The 15851-nt window shown below is 30.2% G+C and overlaps 1 protein-coding gene across 1 annotated transcript; it reads left to right on the top strand.

The window, feature by feature from the left end:
- Window positions 1-6515: 6515 nt before the first annotated feature.
- On the top strand, window positions 6516-8369 carry LOC107609501 (putative protein phosphatase 2C 25). Its single transcript, XM_016311493.3, has 4 exons — window positions 6516-7068; window positions 7215-7556; window positions 7644-7823; window positions 7920-8369. Exons 1-4 carry the CDS (start codon window positions 6592-6594, stop codon window positions 8079-8081), a joined length of 1161 nt encoding a protein of 386 aa, XP_016166979.1. The 5' UTR covers window positions 6516-6591; the 3' UTR covers window positions 8082-8369.
- Window positions 8370-15851: the final 7482 nt, after the last annotated feature.

The following is a 15851-nucleotide window of genomic DNA, read 5'->3' as shown; positions in this document are numbered from 1 at the left end:
AAAAGTTTTCAAAGAATATTCGTAGATACTCGAGGAGATCTACGTTCCCTAAGGGATAATTAAACAGGAACTTGCTATGAGAGATAAGGAATTGGGCTTTTTTTTAAAATAGGAGTGAGGATGGGAAGGGGGCTTCTCACGTTCTCCTGAGTACTCATTACCATATCTAACTAGCAATGGGATCCAATCTGAGCCGATTTAGGAGGGGATATGTGGACTTTATCTGTATTGGGCATTTAAGGTAATGAACGTAAGTCGGATTTGAGACCCTAACAATGAATTTTAATTGATCTTGCTTGCATTGAGGTCTTAATAGGCCCAAATATATTTTGGATTAATATTTTGAGTCATTGTTATAACAAATACTATACTATTTAATATTATAACACTTACTATATGTAAAAGTTGAAAATTTTTTAATATTATAACACTTAATATTTACAAGACATTTTTTAATTCAAGTTAAAAAAATTAATTATATCTTTTTTAGTTTTAAATATTATTTTCTAATGTAACGAAAAAGTGAAAATAACAATAATCACTCACATAATTAAAATAGATAATCTTAATATTAACATGACACTATATATATAAAAAATTATTATATATGATATATAATTTTTTTTCTTTTCTGTAATGACTATTTATATAATTTATTGAATAATTTTTTCATCTTAATATTTAATAAATTTAACATACAAAATATTATTTAACATACAAAATAAGTAACTTAAGTCATTATCTAGGACAATAAGTATAATAGTACAAATATTTATTTATTTATTAGTAGTGAAAAATATGTAAATAGTATAAATTGATATTTTTTTAGTATAAAAGAAATAATAAAAATTATTAATTAAGTTAAATACATAATTAAAAATTGTGAAGAATTTCTTAAATAATAATAAAAAATAAAATCACTATTTTCACATATTACAAAGTTTATGAAATTTTGGATAATAAAATCCTCAATAGATTATACATTAATTCTGTCAAAAAAAATTAAATAATTAATATATTGGATATTATTATTTACCTACTAATATAATATATATATTATTGATTACTAAGTTTATAATTAATTTTTAATCCAATTTTTGGTAATTAAAATTTAAATAATTGAAATTATTAAATGCTGAATATTTTGTATCTAATTAATTTATTTTTTATTGAAATAAAAAAATGAGTTGTTAATCAATTTTAAATTTAAATTTAAATTTGAGTAAGAAAATAAAAAAAATATTTTAAATTCTATCTCACTAACCAGAATTAATTTTAAGATAAGAAATTATTTTATACATCATATATATTGTAAAATAGTATGGTCATTTGCTATTTTTTAATGATAAATAATATTGTCAAATAAAATAGTGTAAGAAATTAGAAGAAAATATATTTACAAGTTTAGAAAATATTAATTTATTTTTAATAGAATAAATTATATATTGAATAACAAAAGTTGTTATTGGTTTCTCTTCACACTAACTAATACTCAACGATGGTGTTTCGGTACACTATGTTACTAAGAAATATTAATCGATCTACTAACTTTTGTAATGACATAAGTTTATGAATTTGAAAATTTAGAAATCACTTCATAAAATGTGAAGTTTTAACAAGTAACAAGGTTCATCATATTGTTTTGATTTCAAGAATGAATATGATACCAACAAATAAAATTGTCCAAAGTAAATTTCAACAAAGACAAAAAGTCTATGAGTATTGCTATTAATGAAAAATTAATCTATTTTAAAGACAAATTCAATTTTTTTTTCTACGGATTTCCTAACTCGATAAGTCGATGACTAATTTACCACATATTGATACTCTATTTATTAAGGGTATGTCGCTAACTAATGGATTGTTATACACACAAGACGAAATTCAAACTCCAAATACTTACTTAAACGGACAAATGAGATGACCATTCAACAAATCCAAATTGATTAAAATAATATTAATTATTTTTAATAAAAATATTTTATATAATTTTATGTATTACCCTATGTAGGACACAGGAACATACACTAGTTGCACCATAAAAATTGGAAAGTCCTGCAACCTGTCTTATGACTTGTCCTAAACTTTAAAGGCTTTAATCAATTAGTAAATTAGTCAAAATTCAAAATTAAAAGGTTATTAGACTAATTTGTAATAAAAAAAAGTTTATCTATTTTATATTAAAATTGTAAATTGAAATTTTTTATTAAAAATATAAAAATTTAAATTTTATATTTATTAACTAAAAAAATTATTTTTTTTCGAATAATAAATTAAGAATACATGTCAACTAAACCCTAAAGAAAATAACAAGTGAACGAGAAATATTATAGGAAGAGTTTCAAGTATACCGAGAACATCAGTGTTTCAGTTGTTTTAACCGTTGATCTGAATTATAAAAAATATATAAAATATATATTAATTAAAATCAACGGTTAAAACAACTGAAATACCGGTGTTCTCCAATACACTTGAAATGTTTCTAATATTATATATTATAACACCACTAATATTTTTCACAAACTATTGGAGCAGGTCCATGTGCAAAGCTCTGCCATTGCCCTTCTTGTACCCTTTTTTTTTTGTTGGACTGGGACCCTTTTTGTACCTTTAAACAAATATTTATGTGCAAGAATATGTACTACTTATTGTAATTTTTAAACTTGTGAGATTTTATTGTATTGAAGTGAATCCTAATAAAAATAATATATCCTGATTTTATTGTGAATATTTAGTGATTTATATTTGATTTTAATTTTATCTTTAATCTTCTGGTTTTAATATTATGTTATGCTTTAATATATTTTAATTATATTCATATTATTATATTTTAGACAATATATGATGTGGTAATTTTATATTGACGTATAACAAACATGTCAGTTAAAGATAACTATATGTTAATAACACATCAATATACAATTTTTATGTCAATATATCTATTAAATATTAGTTCTCAACGACATATTCAAAATATATTTAAAATGTCTGAGACAAAATACAAATAAATTAAACACTAAAGATATTTTTAAAATTTTCAAAAATTTCATAAAAAATATAAAAAAATTTTAAAACACATTTTATGCCATAGGATTAATTAAAAAAATAATATATATTAAGATTATCTAAATTATACTATAACGTAAACAAGTTTGTCGAATTCATAGGTAAATTTTGCTGAGCAAATTTTGTGTTCATTACATAAATTTGTCTATCTGTTAGATGAATTTTAAGAAAAAAGAAAGTATAGGTAAACAATACATATAATGAACAATGTGAACAACGATTTAAAAAAAATTGAAATTTAAATTCAAATTTTTTATTAATTAAATAATTATTAACAGGAATTTGAAAAATCAGGATTAACACCTAAACACATTCACACTATGCACAGTTACTCTTAATCCTACCATAACCACGCTTCCGACGTCCGCGCCAGTTCCTCTCACGTCCACGACCATTACTCACCGTGGTCGCTGGAGATAGCCGGTGAGACGCAGAAGAATATCGTCGTTTTCCCTTCCCGCTGCACCAATTTCTCCCCAAACTCCTTTCAGCACCGATGTTGTTCATCCCACCAGTCCCCTCACCGATGTCGATCTCTCCCTCTCCGGACACCATCGTCGCCTCCGAACTCTTGTCGTCGTTGCTCCTTTGACCACCACCTCCGCTCATCACCGTTGTTGTTTCACCGGACACTCTCATTAACGTGTTTGAGGTTGTATATGTGGCGCCGCTACTGTTGTCTCGTGATTGTTGGATGACGTTGTTGCTGTCTTATTGCCATCCTCCTCCGTCGCTGGAGTTCTCTTCTTCCTCCTCCTCCTCCTTTCTTTTTTTTTTGGATGTGGATGTTTATTTTATTAAGTATATGGATTGTTATTTTCATTTTAAAGTGGATGTTCATTTAATTTGGATTGAATTTATGTAGATACAATGAAATTTGCTAGATATTCATTTTACTAGGTATGTGGATGATTATTTTCATTCTAAACCGAGGACTTGATAGAGAAGAAGTTCGACAACATTGAAGTTGGCTAGTGAGGGAGAGACCAACGGTACAATTAAAATTTAAATTTTTAATTAATTAAATAATTATTAACAGATTTTATAATTTAAAAATCAACAATTTAAAATTTCAAAATCAATAACAGGAAAGAATAGTCAAAATTCGAAAAGATAAAGTGAAACAATTTTTTGTTACTTAATTTGGGTAAATTTTTTTTCTAATCTTTGATGGGCTAAGAAATTAATTTATTATTTACTTTGTTCAGATTTTTTATTGTCTATCTAGTAGAGCTGATTTTTTATGAAAGAAAAAAAATTCCTCACAGGCTCACAGGATGAAATGGCTACCAGACACGGCACTCAGATTCAGGTTGTGAGTTTTGTCACTTATCACTAGCACCATTTGAGAGGCGACAACGGTCACGAGTCATGGAAGCCAAGCAATGAAGAATCTGTCCTTATTGTTATCTGTTAATCCCAACGGTAACTTCAAAGAACTTTCTCAATTGAAATTCAATTCTCATTTCTCTCTCCATGTTAATCACAAAAGTGGGTCCCCGTGCTCTCATGCCAAAATATAAAGGAAGAATAATAAAAAATTCTAGACTAAGCAAATAATCAAATACTTTTTTGGAAGCTGGCCTAGGCAACGGTGACCTTGGTAAGTGATTAAGTCAAAGCCGAAAAGCTAAGAACGAAAAACACTCTTTCAACACTTATTTTCCGTAATTAAGAAAACGCTATTCTTTATTTTTCCTTTTCCTTCTTTCCTGGGTCAAAAACACTATTTTCTATTTATTTATTGAATCTTGTTATCTTCTGTTTTTAAGAGCATGTTTAAAAAATATTATAACAATATTTTATAAAAATATTAAAAATATATGTTATACATATATTTGATACATAAAAAATTTAATAATTTTTTATTATTATTCTTTTAAAATATGCTCTTAAAATACAATCTAACTATACTCTTATTTATTTAATTATTTTATCCGCAGGCTGCAATTAGAATTTAGAACACCCCCCCCCCCACCCCTCAAATGTTTTTTTAATTTAATAATATTCTAGTCTTTAACAGTTGTATTTACTTCCCCATATTACACTTCTTCACCGCCCAAATCACATTCATACCCTTCGTTGTTCAATTCAAAATACCTTTAATAACAACAGGTTCTGGTCAACATTCAAAGTAGATTTTAATGCTAATACCTCTACATATTTTTTGCAGATCTTTTCTAGAAAATACTAATTCCCGCTAATAATTATGCATTTCAATTTCAAAAACAGAATAATATATATTTTTCTAAAATAAATAATTTAAAATAAGAGGTAATATTCTCTTTAGTCAACATATATTTACCTTTTTTACACTCATTCACATTCATGACCAGTTGACCACTATTTTATGCATTAACTAGCTTGATCATTAGAGTATCTTTCTTTTTAAGAAACATGTAACGTTAACCAATTACAGAACAAAGTCCTAGCAAGGATTATGCTTTTTAAAAAAAAAAAAAAAAAAAAAAACTTAAGTTACACTAATCCATAGGGCAAACAGAGAAAATATATAAAAAAAAAGTAAGTATTATTCTATCAGTAAATTATTATTTTTATCTCAAATATTTAGAAGTAAATGTTAATATTATTTCTTATTTTTTATTTTTATCTTAAATGTTTTAAATTCAAACAAAAATATTCTGCCTTTCATGATATAGTTTTTTTTTTATATTAATTTCATCGTATTTTAAAATATTTTTTGAAGTTATTCATGTTATATTACCATAAGTTGTCACATGCGACATTTATGTTAGGGAATTCTTTTGGTGAAAAATGATATTTGGTGAAAAGTAAAATATTGTAGTTACATGTTGATTGTTGAGGAAAACATATATTGTATATAATGTTTTTAATTTTTTTTTAATTATAAAGAGTGCAATTTTCACTTTTTTTACTCAACATTTTTTACTACAGTACTGTTATTTATGATGCACGGACACATGATACGAAATATACCGACATAGAAATTTAAAATTCTTATAAGATACGGAAACACGATATATATATAAAATATAAAGTATTTTTTAGATAAATTATAATGATATTTTGGTATTTGATTGATATTAAAATATAAATTATTTTTTTTTAATTATTTTAATATTTTTTAATTATATAAAATATTTAAAATATTTAATTTACACTAATAGAGGAGAAAAATGGAAAAATTAAATTTGTTGTTATTACTAAGATAAATAAATAGTAGTATAACGAAATGAGAAGGGTAACAGAAAAGCAGATTAGGGAGGGTGAAAAGAGTCATTTAGAGAGAGAAAATAGTGGTCAAAGAAGGTTTTAAAGAAAGAAATTTGACTGAGGATAGATTACATACATAGCTGTGTGCCTGTGCGGCAAATAACACGCAAAAAATGAAACGGGCCCCACACTGCTTCTCTGTTTCTGAACCCTATAAATACACATTCCTCTCTCTTCTTTTCCTCTCTTCTTGTGTAACCAATCAGAGAGAAAGAGAAAGAGAGACCAATTCCAACGTTTCAAATCGAATTGAATTGAATAGAATAGAACATGTCTTGCTCCGTCGCAGTTTCCAATTCTCCAGTGTTCTCTCCTCCGTCGTCGCTATTCTACTCCAAGCCTTCAATCATTACTTCAATTTCTGCTGCTGCGGCTTCTTCTACGGCGTCGTCTTGCTCTTCTCCCGCTTCTTCTTCTTCTCCTTCTCCTTCTTCTCCTTCTTCGTCGCCGTTGCGTCTTCGTCTTCCCAAGCCGCCTATTCCCGCTTCGCTTTCCGGTGTTGTTGCCGTTTCAGCTTCCGCTACGTCACCAAACGGCACCGTTTTGAAGAGGAAGAGGCCTGCTAGGCTTGATATACCTGTTAGCTCCTTGGCCTTTGGGATTCCGCCCACACCCTCTGTTGCGCCGCCGCGTGATGTTGTGGAGGAGGAGCGTGATGCCTTCTCTGTTTATTGCAAGAGAGGGAGGAGGGAGTACATGGAAGATCGCTACTCCGCAGCTGATAACCTACGCGGCCAACAAAAACTGGTAACAAAATTTTACTTTTTCTTTTTAATTTTGTGGATGGGTTTGCTCAATGATTTAGGGTTTTTATTTCTTATTAATGGGATTCATGTAACCCTAGGTGGAATGGATTTGGAGAAAATCTAATTAGCAAAATTTGATGAATGCAGGCATTTTTTGGAATTTTCGATGGGCACGGTGGTGCAAAAGCTGCCGAATTTGTGGCAAATAACTTAGAAAAGAATGTGTTAGATGAAGTGATTCTTAGCGAAGAAGAAGATAGCATTGAGGAGGCTGTGAAGCGCGGTTATCTCAAGACTGATTCTGCTTTCTTGAAAAGTGATCTCCATGGCGGATCTTGCTGTGTCACCGCTTTGATTCGCAATGGTAACCTTGCTGTGTCCAATGCCGGCGATTGCCGCGCCGTTATAAGCAGAGGAGGGGTTGCTGAGGCCCTCACTTCCGATCACCGCCCTTCCCGGGAAGATGAAAGGGAAAGAATTGAGACTCTGGTAAGAAGCATTCCATGAATCATCATGATTTCCGTATTGGCTATGTTCATTCTTATGTATTGAACAAAATTTGAATTTGTTTTGCAGGGTGGCTATGTTGATCTGTGCCGCGGAGTTTGGAGGATCCAAGGATCCCTTGCTGTGTCGAGGGGAATCGGCGATAGGCACCTAAAACAATGGGTGATCGCGGAACCCGAGACCAAAGTTATCAGGATCGAACCTGAACATGACTTGTTAATCTTAGCTTCAGATGGATTATGGGATAAGGTAAATTAGCATTAAAATCAAATCCAGTGCTTTGTTCATAGTTTCATAGTATTGGATCGATCACTAATAAGTTGTTGATTGCAACTCTTGTCTCAGGTTAGTAACCAAGAAGCAGTAGACATCGCTCGACCTCTTTGCGTAGGTAGCAGCAAGCCGCAGCCATTGCTGGCATGTAAAAAGCTTGTAGATTTGTCCGTTTCCCGCGGCTCCATGGATGATACAAGTGTTATGCTTATCATGCTTGGCCGCTACATTTGAACTTTGAAGAAGAAGAAGAAGAAGAGAGAAGAATGGGGATACCCTGATGAATAGAAGAGTAGCTTTGATTCTTTTCTGTATATACCTGATGATGACATTTACTACAAAATTTTTCGCACCCTTAGACAGGCAGAGAAATTAACAAAATGACATTAGCATTTTTTATTTTTTATTTTTTATTGTTTCACCCTAGAATGATAATTTTGATGTAATAAGCATTCTTTATACTTACTTCATTTAATGGCAATTCAATTCATTTTTCCAAGTTGGAACTTGGAAGTGATCAAATTTGTGGCACAGCCGTCCGTCCAATTTGGATTTTCATTGAATCTCTTGCATATTTGGCCAAGTTCATATGCTAATAAATTTAAATTAGATTTAGTCGTTGCCCAGTTAGATTTGAGACTTAATCCTATTACCTATTTCAATTTTCAAGGGATGAACCCTTCCTTTCATAATTTGCTCTTAGCCGTTACTTCAATCTTCAACGGTTCGCAATTCAGATTCATCCTTGCTGATATGATTCTAACGTTATAATAATTGACTTGTGCTTTGTGCAAATAAGCACGTCAAATATAAGCCGTTGTTAGTTTTCGATAGAAATTATTATAATACCGTTGTAAGATGAAATAACGTTGTTTAATAAACCTCTAATTGGAAAAGTATGAGGAGCCAATGGAATATTTGTATAATGTGTACAATAGAGGTTTAGGGAATATTAGAGATATAACCATTAGTATTACTTTTTCTCATCAGAGTTCGATCTTTGGTGAATCTCAAAATCAATAGTTATTTTAGATAATATGGGAAATGTTCATTTTGTAAATCAATAGCACATTGTACACATTTTAGATAGTATGATTTAATTATTGATTAAACCACTAATTTAGCTTCTAAAAAATTGTTAGTTTACGGGAGATTTAAAATCTGTTAAACGTATTATATCTTTATCTTGTTTGGTATTATTGCTGTTTGGTATATAAAATGTAACAATTCTTTTCATTCCGATGATAATAATGCCGAAAAAGTTTGAAGAACAAACCCTAATCTTCATTTATTTTGGAAAGAGAAAGTTTAGAGGACCATCAACTTTTTAAAAAGTTAGCCAGCATTTAACTATCAAAAGAAAATTAAATGATTCCACACCATTGAATTTAATCTTTCACCGTTAAAAATACTATTAATGGTCAATTGATTGTTACAAAACACAAAAGTTGCTGGCTCTTACCACTCCTCTTCTGGAAAAACCCAACTTTTTTTGTTAAAAAATCTATCCATTATCAAAGAAAAAATAACCACAAACTTATTGGACAACCAAATCATTATTAGTTTACCCTAAATTATTTGATACACTAATTTGTGTGAAAACTTATGTATGAATATGACTAATAATTTTCTAATATGAAATATGATGAACACCGATGACATAAGTTGACCAAGTTATGTTTCAATGCCGTTAAGAAGCACTGACCCCTTCTTCATCTGCCGACCACCTAATTGAACAAATAAAATAGACACATTCTTGATTGATAAACACATTTTGTCTTTTGCTACCGTTGCTCACTCAATAAACATCACCCACCTCATAATTGTTCAATGAGTTTATTCAGTGTTAGTTTCAGATCCTCAACTTTATTTGATTGACAATAGCTATATATTAACCCATGTTTTTATAGTTGTACATATTATATAGTAAGTGGGGTTTTATTTTAGTTTTAATAAGATTGAACAAATTAAGACACAAAAAACGTGAGCAAAAATTATGTGCAACTTTATTGAAAAATGTTTAAATTTAAGTAGTTTAACTTTTTTATGAGTATAACAAATAGGATAGGTTTAATTTGGCGAATGGTAATGCAATTCTAGAAATGTAAGGAATTCAATATTTCTTGAATAATATGATAAAATTTTATATATATTTATATGTTAAATTAAATATTCAAACTTTAATATATGATATAATTTGAACTTTTATTATCTCAAATACTATATCATAAAAGATTTTGTCAAGTCGAATACGAAATTACCTCATGTAAATCTAAATCATTTATATAAAATACAATAAATGGTCAAAATATATTCAAGTAAAAAAGAGTATAACACTCTTGATTTAATAAAGTGCTTAAGTAATAATTGTTTAATTTAACACTAGTTATTCTAAGAAATAAGAATGCTTAAAAAGTATTTATAAAATGAAAATTATTTCTTAATTATTAATTTTTGTCGGTTATCCTTTACAAATATAACTTAGTAATAGAGATACTTTATGACATTTCGACATTAAGAATGACTCACTTTGGTTTCTAGGAAGAAAACTAAAAATAAAATATTAAGAGATAACAAATGTGATTATACTCGAAGGGAATTAGTATCTATCAAGATCTAACTATTATGATTAATTAATTGTGTGACTACATTAATAAAATGCACGAGTTTGGTGTACGAACTAAAGAATGGGGACACCATTAATCAAAGAGGTAGCTAGAGTATATATGATATTTGTTTTTCATTTTCATTTTCATTTTGGCTTGACTTGAGATTGACTTTGGATGAACATGAATACGCATGGGACACGTTGGTGTGATCCTTCTAGGAAGGCACAATATGTTTCTTAACATCTGTACACAAATATCCTAATGATCTTTCGCTAGAATAATAACCTAATAAGATGCATGATCCACACTCTCAAGGTACTATACATACATAAAATATCTAAAAAATTAAGACTGGAATATACATGCATGTAACCAAACCTAAAGTTCAAATCACCAATCACCAATCAGCATTTGTACTATATAATCAAGTGCATGTATCCCGTACCATACGGCAACGATCTCCATAAACCGGATTATCAATATAAACTTGAAAATAATTGATTGATTCTAGGAGAATTAGTCATAGCTCAATCATATATATCATGTATTATGTATGACAGTAACATTAGGAAGATAAAAAAGAAATTAAATTTGGTTTATTTATTAATATTTATTAATTTTAATAATAACTAATAAATATTAAATAAAATAAATTTACTAATGAGTTACAACTCAAATGATATAATTTTTCTATATTTATCTAGAAGTCGCGAGTTCGAGTGTTACTTCTAATTTTAAAAAAAAATTTAAATAAAATAAATTTAAATTATTTTTTATTAAATATTTTTTAAAAATATTATTTATATAAATTAACTACTAAAATTAATCATTAATATATTTATGTATAAATATATGTGTGATTTAATTTATTTTAATATATATTTATATTATAATATATATTTTATACTGATAGCTAATTTTAGTGACTGATTTTAATCTACGAATAACGTGCGTAGTTAAATATTTCCATATGTATGATATGAGGCAGCATCATAGTTGGCTGTTTCGACTTTGAAATAATGTTTTTTTTGTTTTTATTTTGTATATTGTATTAACTTATTGAATTTCATTAGGTGGTATATTATCATTTAATCAAGTATGTGTGTTTGTATGATTTTTAGATTAGTATACTACATAATTAAGATAAACATATTATTTACGAATGCGATATATGATATAATATACAACTGATTTATATGTAAAATTATTTGATATCATCAACAAATTGATCTATTTGTTTCAATAATTATATTGTAATGACTTAATATAAAAAAGAAAGCAACTAAGGCTTCACTAAAACCATCAGAAGATGAAAATAATACGTTTTTTATTTAAATAAATTAAAAAAAATTTATTTATTAAAATAAATAATTTTAAAAATATTTACAAAAATATGTAGTATGTCTTATTTTATTTATAGATAGACCAAATAACTCGTGTATATCATGTTTATAATATAAACGAGATAAGACTGGGTGCGACCTATATATACATGTCGTTCACAGCGATATTTTGGGTCCTATTTCCAATCTTTCCACTACTTTCTCTTCTCTTCTATCTTTTTCTGATCATATTGTTGAGTAACACTAAAATGGCGCGTACAGATCGATGCACGTGAATACGTGATCCAAACATCAATCGATTGAACGTAACATGGCACGTCACTGAGACAACCGACTTCACGGTTAGTTTTGTTATCTTCATATTTATATTATTGCATATATGTATAGCCATAGTTAGGATACTTACCAAGAATTAGAATATAATTTATGGTTTAGGTGGCTGAATGTATCGTTAACAATAGATCATTGATAAGATATGATTTTAAGAATTGGTTTTGTTTTTTTTTTTTATAATTAAAATATTAAATACATAATTATTAATCTAGGTATTAAATATTGTGGTAGATATTTTTCTTAAAGTTAATTTATTAATTATATGTCTCTTAATGTATTAATTTGGTTATTAAGTATCCAAGTAAAAATTATTTTGTAAGTAAACAATGATGTAATTTTGTGTTTACCTAAATTAAATTGTTAAGTAAATGTTTGTTCATTGGATTGTTAGTTACTTTAGTAAATATTTTTATTTTAATTAACGGATTCAGGAAATACTTATTAATTAACATAGTACTTATTAATTTTAAAAATTTTATTTAAATAAATTTAGTTAGTACATATTTATAAATTTTTGTTAAATAAATATATATAATAGTTAACTCAGTTTGTTATGTCAATGTTCATTGGAACTTTTTTTTTATAATTGTGATCATTTATTTTTTATCAGAGGCATCACCTACTTCTTTCTTGATAAGTGAGTCACACACTTCCACCACCAGACGCCATCATCCCGTATTTAAGGGAGGTTGGCTTTTGGCGACATGGTGTCTCTTAGGGACTTCGTCTTTGACAACTTCCTGATCATAGCATTCGTGGAGCGCTAGCATCTAGAGACCCACATATTCCACCTGCCATGGGGCGAGTCACCATCACCTTGCAAGACGTTGCGTACCACCTCGGTCTACGCGTGCACAGGGAGCCAGTGGGGTGCTTCCGTGATTTCTACAGATGGTACAACACTGAGACATGGGAGTTGGTAGAGCGACTACTTGGTGCCAGGCTTCCAGTGGTTCAGCAGTAGGGAGCGCAGAGGAAGAAATCTTTCTCGTTGAAGCTGACATGGCTTCGGGACTGAGTCTGACATATGCTTGACACCACTGATCCAGACACACTCCAACAATATGCGAGGTGTTACATCATATTACTAGTTGGGGGTTACCTGATGACGGACAAGTTGAACAATTTAGTCCATCTCTGGTGGCTGCCATTACTTGAAACGAGACATGAAGTTTGCGGCCATGTGTCTAACACAATAAGCATGGAACGCCCTTGTTGTATGACTGCTCTCAGTCTCCGTATATCTGTGCAATTGCCTATTGCTTCGCCATCCAGACCTTTTTATACGAGGATTTGAAGTGATAGCTTTGCCGAACTGCACCCTGTAGGACAGGGATGCTGACGGATGGGTTGGATTGTATCAACGGCAGGATGACATCGCAGATAAGGCTGCTGTCTAACTGTCAATGATCTTGGGACATGGTAGGTGCTAAACACGTATGCGCTCTACCAACCATCCGGACTTCTCTAACGAAATAGAACAATCACAGTTGAAAACTACACCAGATATGATAATGATAAATGACTAAATACATCACAGTTAAACTTAACCTCACCAGTATCTGAGGTTCTGTCGGAGGGCTACACGGAGACTCCAGGAACATCCAGTTGCAGTTTGGCAACAATGCACATGGTACTTTAATTGGTTCGATTCGACCACTCGGTACTCAGCATTTCTGCGAATGCTATAGTTTTTCACACCCTGCATTACTGCATCTCTATTTTTGAATCTGTGGCTGACCTGAAACTCCACCCCACCGTCTAGGTTGTAATCGTCTTTCCCGAGGTGTTGAAAAATGGAGATTTCTCATGCATCGCGTCCAGATCCAATGCATGATAGTGACTTGGTATATCTGATAGCGCCGAAATCGGTTGGAGAGAGGCAAAACATAGCATATCGCAGCCTCTACCGGTGTCTCCGGTACAAACTTGTCCTCATCTTCATCTTCAGAAGAATCACTATCGTTGCTATCTACAACATACTCTTTGTCGAAGTCTTCATCATCCACGTCCATGTCTTCCACTATACTAGCAACATGAATCGGTGGTGGTGCGAGAGGTAGGTCATCCTGCACAAAGGTTGAGTGGACGGATCTACCGCCACCAACATCACCAACCTCAGCGGAAAGCTCCATCACTTGTTCCGCCATGATTCTCCCATAGATGTCAAATATGAGGCACACATGCTCGTCGCCTTGGAGCTGAAACAGACAAAAACAAAAAATTCTGTTTTCCAACGGTACAAGCAACCTATACCCACCCTTTCGATCTCTTTTCTTCCTAAATCACTAAGGTTACTCAATATCAAACTCTTCAACTCGGGCAAAGAACTTACTCGCCGAGTGCGTAACAATAACGGATTATCACACTCAAATATCACTCCATTGCTACTGTTTTTCATACGACAATTGAGATACACATAGACAACCATATTTTCGCCACCACTGGACATTTTTGCCTATTTAAAAAAGAAAAAAGAAAAAAAGAAGATATGAAATGTGTGTAGAGAATGCCAAAAGTTGTACATCCTTTTATAGTTATTGAAAATTTATCTTATTATATTTCGTTTACACTGTAAACATTATAATTTACTACGTATCTCGTTTACAGTGTAAATGGGATACGTGTAAACTTATCTCATTTATACTATAAACGAGATAATACATACTACGTATTTTCGTAAATATTTTTAAAATTATTTATTTCAATAAATAAAATATTTTTTAAATTTATTTAAATAAAAAAATCGTATATATAAAAAAATTAATTATATATTAAATCACCAAAACTCTAAAGAGATAAAAAAAAAAAATAACACCAATATTTTTTTTGGTAACATGCTAACACCAATATAAATTATATTGAAAGAAAACATAACATTTGAATGATAATTTAAATAGCGAGTTAACTACTTGTTCCGAAATAAGGCATCTGAACAACCACAGGCAATTGAGCCTTGAGCCTAGATGGTCTAAAAGTTTAGAAGAGGTACTTGAGCTGTTTGAAATCGAGTAGAAGTACTTTCTGAACCATTTCTTTCTCCTGTATAGATATCTAAGCCTTCTAACTTCCTTTAAAGCCATGGAGAGCGACTTTTGGTAAGATCAATTGTGTAATCTTCACTAGGAGACGCCTGTACTCTAGAAGATGCAAATCAACTAGCTAAAAATAACAAAAGCACATAATGTGGGACTTTGAACTACCCATAATACTAAAGTCCCTAACAATTAGGAATGGCAAAACTCTTCGAGACGCAAGGATCCATGCGGGGACTGTCCCGAATGGGGATCCGACTACAAAAAATTTTTCTCGCAGAAATGGAAATGGGAGACAAAATTCTCCCGAGCTTTGAGCTGAGACAATTAATGTATTTTGTGTCTTTTTCTGACAAAATTGATACAGAGACATTGAACGGAGACAATTTTTTTATTATTATCACTATTAATTTTCCACAATTATATTTTTTACCATCCTATTTTTCTTTCTAAATTTTGTGTGAAAGAAAAAATGAAGGTAAATTAGACTTTTTATTATTTATTCTAAATTTTTCTATTTCTAGTGTCCCGTCTTGTTATGTTCTCAAAACCAAACGCAGCCTAACAGACTTTGATTGTAGATCGTTTATGTCGTCCAATAATATACTACAATGAAAGTGAATCGAAGTTGTCACTAGGTTGTTTATGTAACAAGTTCTATCATCATGTTATCCATATTACCTC

The sequence above is a fragment of the Arachis ipaensis genome, chromosome B7 (assembly GCF_059453495.1).
Source record: "Arachis ipaensis isolate K30076 ecotype BB chromosome B7, ASM5945349v1, whole genome shotgun sequence".
Lineage (NCBI taxonomy): Eukaryota > Viridiplantae > Streptophyta > Magnoliopsida > Fabales > Fabaceae > Arachis > Arachis ipaensis.
Note: the sequence above shows the minus strand (reverse complement) of the source record. Positions and strands in the feature narration are given on the sequence as shown.

Coding starts and splice junctions, on each gene's coding strand:
- LOC107609501 (XM_016311493.3), top strand. CDS start 6,592: ATGTCTTGCTCCGTCGCAGTTTCCAATTCTCCAGTGTTCTCTCCTCCG. Junction 7,557..7,643: donor GGGAAAGAATTGAGACTCTG/GTAAGAAGCATT, acceptor TTTGTTTTGCAG/GGTGGCTATGTTGATCTGTG. Junction 7,824..7,919: donor CAGATGGATTATGGGATAAG/GTAAATTAGCAT, acceptor CTCTTGTCTCAG/GTTAGTAACCAAGAAGCAGT.